Source organism: Python bivittatus, unplaced genomic scaffold (genome assembly GCF_059951505.1).
Source record: "Python bivittatus isolate LINGU-HERP-01145 unplaced genomic scaffold, Pbiv_v1 ctg000410_np1212, whole genome shotgun sequence".
Taxonomy (NCBI): Eukaryota; Metazoa; Chordata; class Lepidosauria; order Squamata; family Pythonidae; genus Python; species Python bivittatus.
In genome coordinates, this window is record NW_028277067.1 from 8,682,211 (window position 1) to 8,699,201 (window position 16,991).

At 38.9% G+C, this 16,991-nt stretch overlaps 1 protein-coding gene and 1 long non-coding RNA gene across 6 annotated transcripts in view; one reads left to right on the forward strand and one right to left on the reverse strand.

Moving 5' to 3' along the window:
* The first annotated feature begins 40 nt into the window (after positions 1–40).
* LOC148215448 (uncharacterized) overlaps positions 41–16,991 on the forward strand; it is a 37,358-nt gene continuing 20,407 nt past the window's right edge. Inside the window, exons 1-3 of one of the 2 annotated variants that reach the window (XR_015796626.1) lie at positions 41–134; positions 271–5,234; positions 7,337–8,526. This is a non-coding gene — a long non-coding RNA (uncharacterized LOC148215448). Of the gene's footprint in view, positions 135–270; positions 5,235–7,336; positions 8,527–16,991 lie in introns of those variants that run through there. The other variant, XR_015796625.1, reaches the window with a different exon arrangement.
* MLLT6 (MLLT6, PHD finger containing) overlaps positions 13,033–16,991 on the reverse strand; it is a 96,065-nt gene continuing 92,106 nt past the window's right edge. For all 4 annotated transcript variants that reach the window (XM_015887514.3, XM_025164565.2, XM_025164567.2 and 1 more), the window contains exon 20: positions 13,033–16,808. In XM_015887514.3, the coding sequence (XP_015743000.2) occupies positions 16,764–16,808 (45 nt within the window). In that variant the 3' untranslated portion in view covers positions 13,033–16,763. The remainder of the gene's footprint in view (positions 16,809–16,991) is intronic.

Below are 16,991 nucleotides of genomic sequence, written 5' to 3' on the forward strand. Positions count from 1 at the left end.
CACCTTCGCGGCCGCGCGCCGCAGCCGCAGCCGCGCGCCAGGAAGCTGGAGGAAAGGCAAGCCCCGCCCACAGCTGGCGGCCAAAGGTTCCGAGGGGCGCCTGGTTTCACGGCGGCTGAGAAAGCTTTTGCCAGGTGGGGGCGGCTGGGGGTGATGGGGATTGAAATCTGAGACATCCGGGAAGTGCGGGTGATTAGACGTGGGCGGTTTGGTGGCGTTCTGGTGCTAAAACGCTTGATGGCCGCCTTTTGGTTTCTTTTGCCATTGCAGGACTCGATTACCGTTAAGAACCAAATGACAGTACAGGGAATAGCCTTTAAAGGGATGAGCGCTTCGCGTACATTCAGTAATAAAGAATAACGGCCCATTCAATAGCGCACTTAACGTCGGATTCCTAAATGGCTCGTGCCCCTGTGTATTTATAGGTAACAGAACTAGGACATTAAATATACCCTTTTACAACCAACTGAAAGCAGTATATCTAAGTACGGGACATGAAAGAAGCGCTACATATGAATGTAAAATATCAAAGAAGAGGAACTGGTAAGAAGGAGGTGTAAATGAGCACCTCCTGGGGTTTATTTCCCCTTATTTATATGTAAAATAGGTGCAATCGTGGAAGGTTTTATTCTTGGCTCTTGCCAGTGAGAAGTGTTTGTTCTTCAAAATGTTCTAAAAGAGAACAGAACGTTGACAGAAGAAACTCATCTGGTCTGGTTCCTGCTGACTTCAAAATATGTTCAAGAAATGTGTTTAAGAAATAATTAGATGTTTGTTTAAAAAGAAGATATTACCTGGGTTTTGATGGAGCATCATGGGCTGCTTAAATTATTTTTCTGTTGATCTGAGCTCAATATTGATATAAATTCCAAATTCAAAACTTGGCCAAGATTTCCACATTTTCAATTTAATTAATTTATAATTTGTGTTCTGCCGGGAGGGTATTTTGTCCCAATGTAGTTTAAAAATCGGCCTTCTCTCCTTCATGCATTTGGGCTTTTTCTGATGCTCATTTTTGTAGCTTACAGTACTACTTGGTTGGAGATGGATGATGTATTACAGAGACTTTTACAGTCTCTGGGAAAAAATCATAAGTTTGGATTGCCAACATTTACATTTTATGGTTTTAATGGTTTTACTGCTTTTAATGTGTTTACTGTTTTTTGTTGTTATGTTTTTTCATTATTTGTTGTACCCTTCTTTTTTAACTTTGCTGCCCAGAGTCACATATGTGAGATGGGTGGCTATATAAATTTACGAAATAAATAATAAATAAATTTCAAATGTAATTGGCAGTTACCAAAGCAAAGAGATAGCAGTCAACCTTCTTTGATGAAAGGTGGAAATTAAGAAAGAATTTTTAAAAAAGAAAAGGCTCCTTGAAGGTAGTCATTTTATCAGCGTCTCAAAAGTGGTATGAAGCTTCCTAGTCTGTGGGACATACAGGTAGTCCTCATTTAGCAACTGCTGCATTTAGTCACCGCAGTTATGACAGTGATGAAAGAATAACTTTGCAACTGTTAGAATAAAATCTTCTATCGTGACCAATCCTTGCATTTACGACCTTTGCAGGTCTGTAAGGCAAAGGAAAGCTGAAGTAAGACCATAAGCTAGTTGTGGTTTCATTTAGTGACCACTTTGCTTAATGACCAAGTTGCTGGTCCCAATTGTGGTTGCTAAATGAGAACTATCTGTAGATTCCTGTTGGTTGCTTCCAGCATAACTTTATCTTCCATCTGCTGATCTTCTGCTTATAACCTTTCTGTTTCTGTTTTTTTTTTTTTCTATAAAAAAATCAGGCTAGAAGTGAAAGACTTGGAATAGTTGCACAATATGCTTTGGTTGGTAGCACAGAAACCTTACATCTAGAAGCATCCCCCACTTGCCTATTGCACAAGGTTTCATGGGATTTTGTGTGGATGGGAAGTGTTGTGAAAGCCAACCGGGCTTCACAATATTGCAGCCTTGCTGCTAGTCTAAACCTCAGACAGCATCTGACTATGAATATACAACTTTTTTCAGGCATGGGCTTTAGTAAGTACGCTCAGGAGAATCCCGTAACCCTAAATAAGATTTGGTTCTTTTGAAAGAAAAAGGCAGTTTTCTGAGGGGAGATGAGCAAGTGGGATGCCAGAGTGGAAAGAAGGGGAAAGCTAAGATTATTCTCCTTCAGATCCAGATTAAAGCTTGGCACTTCCAGAAAATTAAAAGAAAGTCCAGGTAAATTGAATCAGAAGAAGAAAAAATTGTTTCAAGGATCTGTTTGGTAGGTAGAAATAGAGGAATGTCTAGTTAGAATTGCACTATTAATCCTTCTATGTGTTTTGCAATCTTTTTTATTTTTTTCTCCATAATTTAAGGGCAGTGTATTTTCTGTCAATTTAGGGACTCTATGCTATTGATTATTTAAAAACCACTTTTCTCTTATTGGTGGCAAAACTGTATAATCTCGCAGAGTGCTGGAATTCTTATATTTACTTTTATACATTTTATATATAGTGTAGGATCCTTTTTTTTGTTCCACTAAAGTTGCTGGATTTCTGGATTGAAACAGCACTGTCGTTTATTTTCCAACATTATCTGCATGCTGATATTTAAAACTTTCTACATGTTCATCATTTTTATTTTGAATAATGTTTAATTATTCTGTACCATATGAGATTTGGTTTATTGGTTTATCTCCAAGGAGGGAAGGGCTGGTGTCTCTTATCACACATTTCAACACTATACAATCAGGAGGTGGCACAATAGCAATTATTTATTTTTAAAATTCATTTTAACTAATAAAAATAAATAGTAAAAATGAAAAGCCAGGTTGGTGTAGTGATTCAGGCTCCAGGCTAGAAAGCAGGAGACTGGAAGTTCCAGTCCCACCTTAGGCATGAAAGCCGGCTGGGTGGCTTTGGGCCAGTCATGCTCTCTCAGCCCAACTCACCTCACAGGGCTGTTGTTGTGGGGAAAATAGGAGGAAGGAGGAATATTAGGTAGGTTCGCCACCTTGAGTTTTTTTAAAATATAGGCAGGATAAATAATAAATTAGCCGGAAAGTAAATTAGCCGGAAAGTAATACAGGATGTTAAATGCTCCCTAGGAGGTAGGTGGTGGGAGTAAGGACTCCCAAACTGTTAATCCAAGAGGCAATCCAGAGAGCTTCTGTCCTCCAGGCTCTGCTCTGCCACTGTTGGGAGGCTTGCAGTGTTTAGGATCTATTTGAGCACAGTTACTCATGGGATGAAAAGAGCATTAACTCTGGCAATTGTATCTGTTGTTTCACATTTGGCTGCCACTTGTGTTGAAACAATGGTTTTGGTCTTCCAAATTGTCTTTGAGGTTATGTCCAGCAAAAACTCAGGAGTTTTTCTGTACTGTTCCCACAGTAAAATGGTCATAATTTCCATTTATAAAGCTGTTTTGGAATTCTTGCTCTCAGGCACCTTTGGACAAAGAAGTGGAGCCCAAGTGAGGAAAGATGGAGGATACATCAGCCACTGAGTAAATAATCTTCTGGTTTTGATTGGGGCATTATATTAAAACTCTTAACTCCCTGTTGGGTCATTACATAAAGTATGGTCTTAGATTAGAAATCATTGCTGCTGCTTGAATTAAGGACGAGTGACCTCTTGATGTTAGACCCATGAAGGGTTTAGTCTCCTACATTCTTTTCAGCTCTCTGATGGTTTTCAGCAGGTGGCAGCAGCTAGCGACTCTTGGCTGATGCCCCAAAACTAAGCAGGGTTGGACTTGATTAATATGTAGTTGTGAGACTACTAGGAAATCTTAGGGCTGTAGGCTAGACTGAGAAATTAAAAAAAAAAAAAGTAAAAAACCCCGAGAAGTAAAAAAAAAAAATACTGGAAGAAAATGGGCAAAGGTTACAAACAAGCCATAGTTAAGAATGGAGTCTATTGTAGCAAAGTTCGAGTTAAATACGCAATGGTTCAAGTTCATTCCACAATGCTACTTATACAGTATTATACGATCATGCTGTTCCAGTTTACATACAAATTCGATTTAAGGACAGACCTTGGGAACGGAACTCGTTCTTAAATTGGGGACTACCTGTACTGTTGTCAAGTAAAGTCATAAAGTCACCAGGAGTCGAATTCTATTCAAAGGAGTTTTTACCTTTTTTATTCTTTCCAATCAGAATGTTGGAAATAATTTATGTAAAGGGGGCTTGGGACTATTTCTGTCTGGTTGTCTGTAGGATAACTCTCCGAACACAGAACAGAATGGAACAAAATTTGGTGTGGTAAAGCTGGGGGAAAAAAATGAATTTGAATATGGGTTGGATTTGTGGGGGGCTGTAGAGAAAAACATCCCTATAAGGAAGGCAATGGGACAGTGACTTGGAAGGCTGCCCCCAGTTCCATTCTAAGTCCCCCTCCCATCTCTGTCCTGGTCATGTGACCCAATATTGCAGAACACGTACTGTATAGCCTGGCCTGTGCTTCCCAATGCACATATAGACATAGATACAACATGAAGGGAGAGCAGAGGAGACACGCAGATGCAACATGTCACTTCGCTATCCATAAGAAAATGCAGATGCCTCCTACTGCCACTGCTGGTAAAGAGGTTGGAAAGAATTGCAGAAGCCATGTTTCACATTCTTTATCTTTTTTTAACTGAGTGATACTTCCCCCTTCTTAACTTGCATCTGTGAAGCAGATGCCTCTCTGCCTCCATCTGAATCAAATCATGTTCATCTGAGGATCCACCCTCTTCACACACACACACACTGACACACACTACCATATGGGAGTCACTTCCCCTTGGCACAATTCCACATGGCTGTGGTGTGTATGAATACTGTAGCATGCATCTGATCACAAGAGTTTCCTGATCACAAGGAAGTCACTCACATATGGTTCTGTGTTTGTGGGTGTACGTGTCTTAGGGTGAAAGAAATTAAGAGAAGGGTCTTTAGTTACTCTTGCACATTGGGATAGTATTTTCTGGAAAATAAAATGTAAAATTCATCATGGGATGTTTCAGCAGTGGCATCTTCTGAGTCTCTGCAGCTAACAGATCAGATCTGGGTTGCAAAAAGATTCAAAAATTCTTTAAGACTTTGCTGCCTCTTCATGGCCATTTGGAGCTTTGCAACCCAGATCTGCTAGCATTTGCAGTATCGTTTTCAAAGAGATGTTTCTTTGATATTACCTTACAGGTATCAAGCTGAACATCTTGGGTACTTCCAGGTGGATTGTCCCTGGCTGTTCCCAAAGGCTGTAAGCATCTGCTTCCTTTTTAATTCTGTAATGGATATCTTGTCATTTTTGGATAGTCAGTTCTGCTTTCTGTGGATTAATAGATCATCTCTGACTACTTTGCTGCTGGAAGAGTCTTATTCATAGCTATGTATATTAGGTTGGATGCAGATATAGTCATACATTGTAGATGGCTCATACACGGAATAGGTTTATTTCAGTCAATTGGACAGTCATCTGTGGGACCGCCTCTCCCTGAGGGTATCTGCCCACCCCACTAGAGCCGATAGGGTGGGCACACTTCAGGTCCCTTCCCTTAAACATTGCCATATTGTGGGTGCTCGGAAGTATTCCTTTTCTGTTGCAGATCCTGCCCTATGGAACACCCTCCCGCTGAGGTCCAACAGACCCCCACCTTTTTAACCTTCAGGAGAGTGCTTAAGACCTGGCTCTTCCCCCAAGTGTTGGGATAGGATGAGGTTCAGTGGGAGGAAACTGTGTGGGTCACATCAGGGAAGAGTGGCTGTGGTGCCAGGTTTTTCTGTTTTTTAACTTCATTGTTTCTTCTTTTTATTGCGTATATATTGTTTTATTCTTGTTTGTAAGCTGCCGAGAGTTTGGTTTTAGATGGGCAGCTATACAAATGTTTTAAATAAACAAATACATAATACATTTGAGGGCCAGTTTGGTGTGGTGGTGAAGGCACCATGCTAGAAACCAGGAAACCCTGAGTTCTAATCCAGCCTTAGGCACAAAGCCAGCTGGGTGATCTTGGGCCAGTCCCTCTCTCTCAGCTCTAGGAAGGAGCCAGTGGCAAACCACTTCTAAAAATCTTGCCAAGAAAACTGCAGGGATTAGACAGTCACCAGGAGTCAACACTGACTTGAAGGCACTTCCAACTTGGAGTTGGAATTTCCAAATTCAAGTTGGAAGTGCCTTCTAAGGAATTGAAAACCTGGCTGGCAAGAGCCCAGCAGAGCAGAAGAAAAGTATTTTTGCCCACTGTCTCTCATTTTGGGTTGAATTTGTGAGTCCTTTGGAGTGCAGAATATAAAAGAGAACTTACTGTGGAACTTTCCAGAGTGTTGGATATCTACCCTTCCAAGGTTAGAGCTCCCTTTTGAAGGGGGAATTCTTAAAAGTCTTATAATTAGGGCTAAATCAGGGCCCAGTGTATTGAAAATATCTAGCATCAAAATGGAAAAGGATTTTGAATACATTTTTAAAAATGCTGATATTGTTTCTTTACAAGAAACGCATATAACAATAGGTCACACCTATTTGTTGAAGCAGAAAAAGTTAGGACAAGAATATTTAGCTGCTGGAAAGACTAAGAAAAATGGAATTGTAATTTATCTTACATCACCAGCTTGGGAAGTAATGGACCAGCTTAAAGACACAGCAGGAAGAGTCTTAATCCTGAAATTTAGGAAAGGAGGTAATCTTTTCCAAATGCTTATAGACGTGGAGGAGAGAGAAATATTTGTTATTGGAGACATGAATGGAGTATTAGATTTGAACGTAGATAAATTGTCCCAAGGGAAGAAAGGGAAACTTCCATAAACTCTTTCAATATATGGATGAATTGGCATTGAGAGAGGCATGGAGGCTACAAAATCCAAAAGGGAGAAATTACCCTTTTTTTCCAGCAAGTCCCCAACACCATCTGTTAAAGAAGTACAGATTCTTCCTATGACATACGCTAATCACAATCCAATTTTTATCACATGCTATGTTGGAGAAAAGTTACCCTTTAGATGGAAGATGAATTGTAGGTTGCTGTTTCAGGAAGTCATGCCAAGAGGATTCCTCCCCCCCCCAAAAAAAACAATAGAACACCAGGAATTGGTATAATATGGTATAAGGACACAAAAGAAGATAAAAATTTAAAAGAACATACTATATGTTGGAGCTTGATAAGAACATGGAATTCCATAAAAACAATAATAAGCCCAGGAAATCTCATCTTTAGCTTCACCTTAAAATTTATTCTGGATATAATTATTGTAAGAAAAGTGTAATTCTGTATGTGGCTACGGTGCATCCACGGTCTTGAAACAGACTAGGTATAGCAAGAATTATTTGGAAAAGGCCAAAATTTACCATGGTTCATGTATTTACAGATTGTTGGAAGAATAAAAAGTGACCTTGAGAAAGAAGAAGGGTTTTTCAGACAAATGACAGAACTTGAAGCACTTCTATAGAACAAAGGGTACCTGCTAGGATGCTTATATAAATTCCTATTTAAAAATGACACAGAGACAGAACAAGTAAAAGATTGTATGATAAAGAGGATGCAAAATTTTAAACACACAGTTACGTTACAACAATGGGAGGACTTAGGGGAAAGTTCAATAAAATTCACTCCAAGCTATAATTTAAGAGAAAATTGGTGCAAAATGTTTTACAGGTGGTATATAACTCTCTCAATAATTGCAAAAAAAAAAAAGTTGCAAATGTTGTGATACAAAAAGAACATTTTTATCATATGTGGTGGTCATGTAAAAAAAATTAGAAGTACGGGAAAGAAATATACAGTATTATTTAAAAAATCTTAAAAACAAAGCTTGAACTGAAACCTCGTTTTTTTTCCTATGAAACTTTCCCGAACGAACATCTCACCATCTATTAAGATATATGCTGATGGCCTCAAGGAAAATTTGGTCCAATGTTGGAAAAGAGATACATTGCCAACAATTATCAGATTGGGAAACCAAACTTGGGGAATATGCAACAATGGCAAAATTAACAGTATACATCCAGAATAAAAGTTGGATCAAATTTAAGCAAGAATAGCTTCCCTGTATATTACATGTTCCACAATAAAGCAAACTCTGATATGAGTATGGTTTTTAAGGGGGAAATACTTGATGTAAAGATAGTAACCAGAAGCAATGTTAATGTTCATAAAAAATTTGATGTAATCACCAGTCAGGTACAATGGGAGGGAATCTAGAGCTTACTATTACTTTCACTGATTGTTGTTAGTATTTATTTTTTTATTTCTGTTTTTTATAAGATCATGTGCATTTATTTTAGTTAATGACACATAACAGTGATATTAATATAAATACGTTTAGAATTTTGCAGTGATTTACAATTATTTCTCAAGATGATATAGTGAGCTTAGTTTTATGTATTCAATTAATTATTTAATCATTAAAATAATGACAATTGTAAATTTTATGACAACTGTAAACTCTGGTTATTTACTGACATTTTATCTTCCATCCACTATGTCTTTTCTCATTTTTGTCTTTTTTCTTGTGTAGTCATTTATTTTATTCTTCAAATGTTTAAAAATTTAAACAAAAATTAAAAAGAGAAGATAACTAGCATTAGCGTTTTCGGATACAATTGTCTTGTTCCTCATACTTTTACCGTAAGAGAAGAAAAAAGGTAATTCATCTCTGTATCACCACTCATCACTCAGTTATGTTTCTCAAGAAAAGAAAACCCAGGACGGTTTCATTATTTTTCTGATTTTGATATTAATATTTATTACAATAAGAACAGTCAAGCAGCATGGAAAAAATATATCTTAGCTACATTAACTTGATTGCCAAAAATATACACATCTTTTCCTTTATTTAATTAAAAATTACAACAACGGAGGAGAGGGGAAGTGTTAGACACAGGCAAAGTACTAAAATTGAAACATCAGCATCAAAAGATGGGTAAAGAAACATACCCCAGTGCAACCAAATATGGAACTTAGTCACCTTTTAAAAATTTACTTCTGTTCTCTTCCTGCCAAAAAAGAGATTCTGATACTCTTTCCTAGTGCTCTTTCAAAGAACATTCCTAGTCACTTTAAACATGACTTTTTACCATGAACCTTAGACCCCATGATAGCTTTTTGATACTAAAAATTTCAAGTCATTTTCAACTTTCTGGCTGGGTTGAAGTCATAAACTATGACCGACTGGGTTCACATAACACACTAAAATAATGAAACATGATTTATAAACCACACTGGTGGGGTTCACACAATGCACTAAGCTGCAAACAAGTAAGTCATAGTTTGGCTTAGCATGGTGAGTGAACCCCAGCATCATTCCTGGGACACTGGTCCAGGCAGCCAAGTTTGAAAGACAGGTGATTCCTCTGGAAAATGTGCAGAGAGAGCAATCAAATAAACCATAAGATTCAGAGGACCTCTGGGAAGAAGGGCTAAAGCAGTTTGAAACTATAAAAAAATAAATAAATAGAAGAGACCTCAAGGGTCAAGTGGTCAAACCCCATGCCCTTGCATTACAACTATTCCTTGAGAAATTATCATCCAGTAGGGCTTGCACACTTTGAAAATAATTTAGAAGTGCTTTTGGTCTCGGGCAAGCACAGCACCTCTCTGCTGCTCATAAAAACAGATTAGGCTGGACCTCTGTCACTGGGGATGGAAAATGAGGCTTAGCCCCTCATTTTTATTTTTAACCTATGGTTATAATCCTACACAAGCATACTCAACTGAAAGTAAGTCCCATTAAACTCAATAGAATGTATTACATGGGATTGCCCTGCATATTATTTCCCAGCTATTACCTGCTCATTTAGGAAAAATATATATGTATCACATATGTTATTTTTGTAACAAGACAAAGAATAGCTGAGAACAGGCTATTCAGATCACAAAACAGTAGAAGTGGAAAGAAGGTAAATTATCCCATGGAGCTACTGTTCCAGTTCAATTTGTGTCTTCTCTTTTGAGAGATCTCTATTTAGTTTAATATGACCATCTTTTACTGATTGGGATAAATAGAAGTTCATAAATCAAGAGGTTGAATGAGATAATTTTTCTCATAGCATTAGAACTCAGTGACACTAGCTGCATTCACTCATATAATAAACTAAGTTTATTCTTCCTGTTCATAGAAACAGGAAACCAAACCAAGCATGAATATCTTAAAGTGACATCTGAACTCAGAATATATTGCATCCAAACAAGTCAACAGCAGACACTGGTTTAAATCTGAATTTGGAATTCATGCTAACCTAACCATGCCTGGTTTGCCTTCCAGTTTGTGTAATGGGAGTCACAAACTAGCTGCATGCAGTTCATTCAGATCATGGTTTGTTTGTATGTTTATTTTGCACTTTGTATTCTGCTCCAATGACAAGACTCTGGGAAGCTCACATAAACTAGAATTCCAAGCTTATTTCTAGGCGTTAGTGTGGTCACTGATTATTTGTGACAGATTAAAAATCAACAAAAGAAAGTGCTTCTTAACACATGAATAGGCCCACCATATGTGGGTTGAATAAATCCAGACAACCACTAGCAAAAAGTTAGCATTTTCTGTAACTTGGTTGCCATCTAGTGATCATCTGGACATTTGCAGAGTGCATGTGGTAGCCCTACTGAGTTAGCTGCCATAAACTGTATTGAATACCAGAGTACTGAAGGCTTCAAAAGCAAGTAAACAAACGAGAGAGATCGAGATCAATTAAACACAGTTGTTCAGGGTCTTCAATAAAGTGTTGGGTGGGGGATCCCAACCTACCCATAGATATCTCTATCATCATACTGCCTGCCTGTCTCATCTGACTTTCGAAACACAGTAAAGCAAAGCATCAGCCTCCATCATCACCATCATCAGGAATGTCTCTAGGACTCAAACAGATTTCCTATAAGCTTTTCAAGAAAACAACCAGTGCTTGTTTGAAGGCTTCCTGCAAGTAGAGAAGAGCTGGAAAAAATTGCAGAGAGTGTTCCTGTAACCCTGCTTGCTTTATAACTGATTTTGTCCCCTATATTTTGTGAATGGGCATGCCCTCCCTGACCCATTTTCCAGAGACATCCATAATGTGAAAACTGAATTTGCAGAAACTCAAAAAGGTTGGGGCCCCCCGTGCTAGAATCCTTCTGAATATCAGTTGCAAAGAGATGAACAAGAGTAAACAGATCATATAGGGGCTGTAAAAATCAGGACAACCACAAGCTGGCAGCAAAGAGATAAATGTTTGATGCCACTTATTGGCCATCAGATATGGCAAGTCTGAACAGAAGGGAAAATTTCTGATTACTGTTCCCAATAATGGCTTGTTAGATATCTTGGCTGGAAGTAATGTTCCAATCAGAAGTAGAAACTATTGCAGGTAAGACAGGAACAATGGATCGGAAAGGTATTGATACTTTAAAATGGGGAGAATGCCTTTGAGATGCCAAAGTACAATGAATGTGTTTTCTTCTTTGTTAAATTTATATCCTGCTTTTCCTCCAGGAGCAAAAGGAAACATACATGGCACTCTCTCTTCTAATTTTTCCTGCAATACGTCTGAGGAATAGGTTGAACTGAGAGATAGAGACTGGCCCCAAGTAACCCAGTGGGCTTTCTTGACAATTTTAGCCAATACTGTATAACACTTTGGCTCTTTAACCTTCATACCTTCCTATGCTGAGTTTCTAATCACTTTAAGAGAAGTGATTAGCAAAGTTAGAATTTCAGGATCAAATGCCAATTCCAAGTTAACATATGAAGTGACAAGTGTGATACAACAAACTCCAGAGTCATGCAAGGAAAGAAAACTGGAAGGTACCTCTAATTCACATAGTCAAGACGACAATGGGCTGTATAAAAGAAGTTGGTATGTTTTGTTCTCTTAATGAACAAACTTCACCACATCCCAATCAAAAATAGGCTCCCCCGAGTCAAGCTCAACTCCTGATAACTTGGCAACAATACAGAAGTGAGTTGCCATTGTCATCTTCTGGCCATATTTATATGTCTTATTCTAAATTTGCTTGGCACACTGATTTCTGTAACTGAAAACTGAGTGACTGGAGTTATATTTGACTCTACTTCAGGTGAGCACTGTTCCAAGCCCAACAATCCTTTTTTAAGACTTGTAAGTTTATCTGATCTAGTGCTTGCTTGGGACCTTTTCAGAATTGCATTTGATTTTTAGATGTGTTATATACAGTACTCCTGGAGAGGCAAGAAAGTGGTATACCAACCAGTTCCACAAGCTAGCATAGCCTCCAGATGACTTTTCCCCGATACACAGTATAACTTTTTCTCAAATGTAAATATATTATCTATAGAGCCAAAATGCCTAATGCAGCTCCACAAGGCTTCTATTGCTCAAGAAAAGTGCTGTACTCCCTTCTCCATTTGCTATCCATGGGAAGAAAAAGGGAACCATGCAAAAGCACTAGTTCCTTATATTGTCCAAGAGAAGGCTTTTCAGTCTCACTTTCTGCCTTCCAAGTTACCTCTAAGCACAACTTGCTCATTTTCTCAATATCATATGTTAAAAACCTATCTGGTTAAGAAATGACAGGGCTGTCAGATCCAAGCTTCAGAACTCCAGATGACCACTGTATGATGTAGAGTTTTCTCCCTTCTAGTAGTCATCTGGAGTTTTGCAGATTAGATTTGACACCTCCAAGAAATGGAAGCTGATATTCTTAGGATGCTTCCAGAAAGCACTGTGGCTGATCTTATGGTTGCAGATATGTCTTAATTACACCCTCAATTTTAACTGTGCTTCTCAGACTGGCAGCTGAATATGTGGCCTTGAGTGCAAGAAGTTGTATTGAGTTCTACCCTGTGGATTCTGCCACTTACACTTCACTGGGGGCTCAATGTGGATACTGCACGGATGTCAACCCTACAAGGTAGACCAGACTAAGAAACCAATGCCATATAGGTCAGAACTACTTTTATTGTAACAGCTATAGTAACAGAATCTTGTAAGTCTGCATATGCTTCCCCCTTCCATCACTTTATCTTTGTGTGAAGTAGGGAAGTGTGATGGAATGGAGTTATGAAGGCCAGACTCAGGGAGAAAAACGTTTTTCTCCCTGAGTCTGGCCTTCATAATTCCATTCCAGCACAGGAAGGACTGTCTAAGACATTTACTCAAACTAGTTTGTTGGAAAGGGTTCAATATGTGCTTGTCTGATCATTGCCTTGGTAGTGGCTCTTTCTCCTGTCCTTCAAGGCCATTCCCTATGTCCTCTAAATTGGCCTATAGTGATCAGGTGGGACAAACTAAACTTCATGAATACGCATCTCTAACCAGACAATTTCTGTGTAGCCAAAATTTTGAACTGCCTACCAGAAAAAGTTGATATGTAGGATCATAAATTGAAAGTCCACTTCAGCCTTAGTACCACCTGCTGCCCAAAGGCAGAATCATCCATTCCTTATTACTTTTCAGTTCAGTTCATACAACCATTGTAGATTAATGGTTCAGGTGTTGGACTGGATTAGGAAGACTCAGGTTCAAGTTCCCCTTGAACCATAAACTTCACTGGATGATTTCAGAACAACAGAAGAGAATATGTGTAGCTAAGGGTTGAGCTGTGGAGTCCTTGGGGTTCTCTGAGCTTGGTTGTTTTCTTGCAAACGTTTTGTTACCTGGCTAGGTAACGTCTTCAGTGCTAGCTTTGCAAACGAAATGTTTGCAAGAAAACAACCAAGCTCAGAGAACCCCAAGGACTCCACGATTTCAGACCAATCACTATTGCTCAGTCCAATCTACCTCACACATTTGTTATGTGGAGAAATGAAGGGTGATCTCCATGTATTTCACCTTGAGCTTTCAGAGGAAACATGATATATAAATGTAACGATGACTGTAATTATGATGATAATTTTTTTTTCAATTTTTATATGGTGGTTCACCTGGGGCTAGATACCTCCCACTTTCTGAGTGCTTAAAGTCACAAAACATGATCGATGCACTGTCTCGATCTTAGGAAATGACAGTTTTGTAGAACTGTCTCATTCCTTAACACAGGGGTGGGCAACCTATGGTCCTTCAGATGTTCCTGAACCATAGATCCCAGCATTGTCCATAGTTGATCATATTGACTAGGGTTGCTAAGAATGAAAGTTCACCAACATCTGGAGGAACACAGATTATCTACCCTGTGGCTCAAAGCAAGGGAAAATACAAGCAGAAAAAGGCTTAAAGGAGAAAAATATCCCTGCAAAAGCTTTATGGGCTAGCAAGAAAACAATAATATTAGATTTTAGAATGCAAGCCTCGAATGAGCAAATGTGCCTAAGTGCAATGTCACATGACTAGCCCCTTCCCATCTGTTAATTCTCTTCCTCAAATGCCTTTACCCAATCCACTAATATGATTACAGTCCAATGAAAATATGGAGTAGAACCTTCCTTTTGTGATGTCTAGTTCTGCTCTCATTGCAGAGATACAAACTTTTCCACGATGTTTTAGATAGAATGTCATCCTTCTCAGCTAATGCTTTACCCCTTTTGTTTATTTAAAGAACTCATCTCTTTTCCAAAATATTTTAATGATCAGTTTGCTCTCATACACCTGTCATTTTCTCTTAAATGCTTATCCACTTGCCTTCCTTTGGCTAAACATTCTATAACCTTACGGGTGCAGTTGTGCAGATACAACATTTATTGATGGCAACAATTTTCTAAAAAAATCATGCTTGCAATTCTAGTAGCTGTAGTTGGAAAAAATAATCTTTTCCCCCAGCACCAAGATAAGGAGACAGAAGTCATAGGCCTAGATGGATTATGAATTTTGCTGGTGCTATGGAACAGTTACTTTTTGCAATGCAGTTGCAGGTTACAATAAGAATTCTGGAGATAGTGCCCATTAGTTACTTGAAAAGGGGAGCAAAGGTTAGATGTAGCTTCTGTTCTCCGCTCTGAACTACTTCCATCACAACTAATAGCCATTCAGTATTATGGCAGCTGAATAAGGACCAAGGAAATACTCTAATTAAGCTAGTGAAGGACAAAATAAAACGAATGCACTGGCCTGGATGTATTTTAAAGGTGAGTTGGCTATCTAAAGAGTAAGTGCATTGAGTTGGCCTAGTTTTCTGACTAAAAAACTATGTTTACACTCAGCTGAAGTGGAAGGGAGTCAAATGTTGTTCTTCTAGCTGCTCCTTAACTTGTGCCAAAGCTGCCATGACTGGAAAGAAAACTTCCCAGTTTTCATTTGGAATACTTACTGTTTTTGTCAGTTTCCAGGAGCTATTAAACAATATCATAAAAACAAGCAAACAAACTTAAACTGCGTGCATGTATGCACACACACTCAAAACTTGGAGTTAAACATATCTGTTTGAATAAAATAAACCAAACACAAAATTCCTGAAAAGTTGCTTCAGTGTCTTATTTGTTAAAAGTCCAACTCACCTATGTGGCAGATACTGTTGCTTTGTTCAAATAGAAAAAACACACACACAAAAATATGATTTTAAACAACAGTGGTTATTATGGGGCCATCAGCACTTGCTCACCACCAATGGTTGAAAATAGTGCAAATTGGAACAGGTGGCAAGATTGAGCCTAAAAATGACTGTATATCCATGGAGGCAGGAAAACTTTGAAAGTTCCTAGGTGTTTTGATCACCTGGAATCTTGCTCCCAAAGAGATCTGGATTTATCCAATAAAGACAAAGCTGAGCTGGGTTCCTCAGAATATCTGATTTTTATCTCCATTTCACTTTTTTCCCCCGGAAGGAGGAGGAAATTCATGCCTTTGCTAAGACATCTGGTTATAAAATGGAGATGGAAATAGGCTTCCAGTGATGGGAAGACCAACGTTTTCCTTAGATGGGATCTGACTTAGATCTGTTTCACAGGGAAGATGTTCTTACCAGCTGCTGTTGGAGATGGATGGAATAGCTCCTGCTGTTAGACAAAGCCTTTGTTTTGCCTCTTTGGTGTTGGCTTTTGAGTGGTTGATCTGACAGAGAACAAAAGCTCTTTGTGAGTGGCTGGAAATATCTCAGCATTGACTATAGATTATTTGTAACCATACATTGCCTGCAAAGACTCCTGAAGGATAGAAAGATGAATCCCTTGGTCAAAGATGGAAGAGTGGGGCCATTTCCTTCAGAATGGTTTTTAAGACATGTGGCTGGCAGAGATTTGGGAGAACGAAGGCAATTGTTCCCAGTTATGCTGAGACTACCTTTTCATTCCCAGCTGAACTGTACCTCAGTAGGAGTCAGTGATGATGTAGACATCTGAAGTCCTATGGGAGTGAAACTCTTGGTATAGGATTCATGTATCTGGATCTCCAAGTACTATTTCTCCAACCCTACCTTCCTATTCACTGGAAACTTGAAAAACATCTGATCCTGATTTGCTGTAGCTGGATCTTCCTACAGTTGAATATTGTTGGATTTCTTAACCCTGGTTTGGAAATGTCATGCTCTGCAAAAATAACATTAGTCACCAGATGATTGTGGCTGTGTCCAGCTCATATATCCCATCTTTGAGGGGATATCCTTGGATGTCAAACAGACTGCTTTGTCCTTTCCATCTGGAGTGCAACTTCTCATGACTTAAGTGCAGCAGAATAGACAAAGCCAGCAAAGGAAAGGGGTGCTCACGCCACCTGTCTCTTTTAGAAGGGCACTAAATGACAGGCTCAGAACCGAGGAACGTAGACTTCTGGCATGCCTCCACTTGGTGTCACCGTGACTGTGGCGAGGAAGACTTTCTGGGAAGCCTTTCATGTGGTTGCTCTACGTTTTGAGATCCAAGGCTCAGGGAGAGACTGTTTTCCTATGGCAGAGAAAGCAGCCTGGTATCACCAAAGTTAGCCTTTGTCTTGCACTGAGGCACCTCCCTTTTCATTCATGCTCTAGAGGAAAAAAATGGCAAAAACAGAACTGTCTAAATTGGTGATATGCCAAACAATATTTTTTAAGAAAGGAGAAAGAAAAACAGATATGAAACACTCATCTGAGATTCTAATCCCAGGCACCTTTCCAAATATAATCTTTCTTTCATTTCCAGACTCTTCCACTTAGCCTTATCCAGCCAC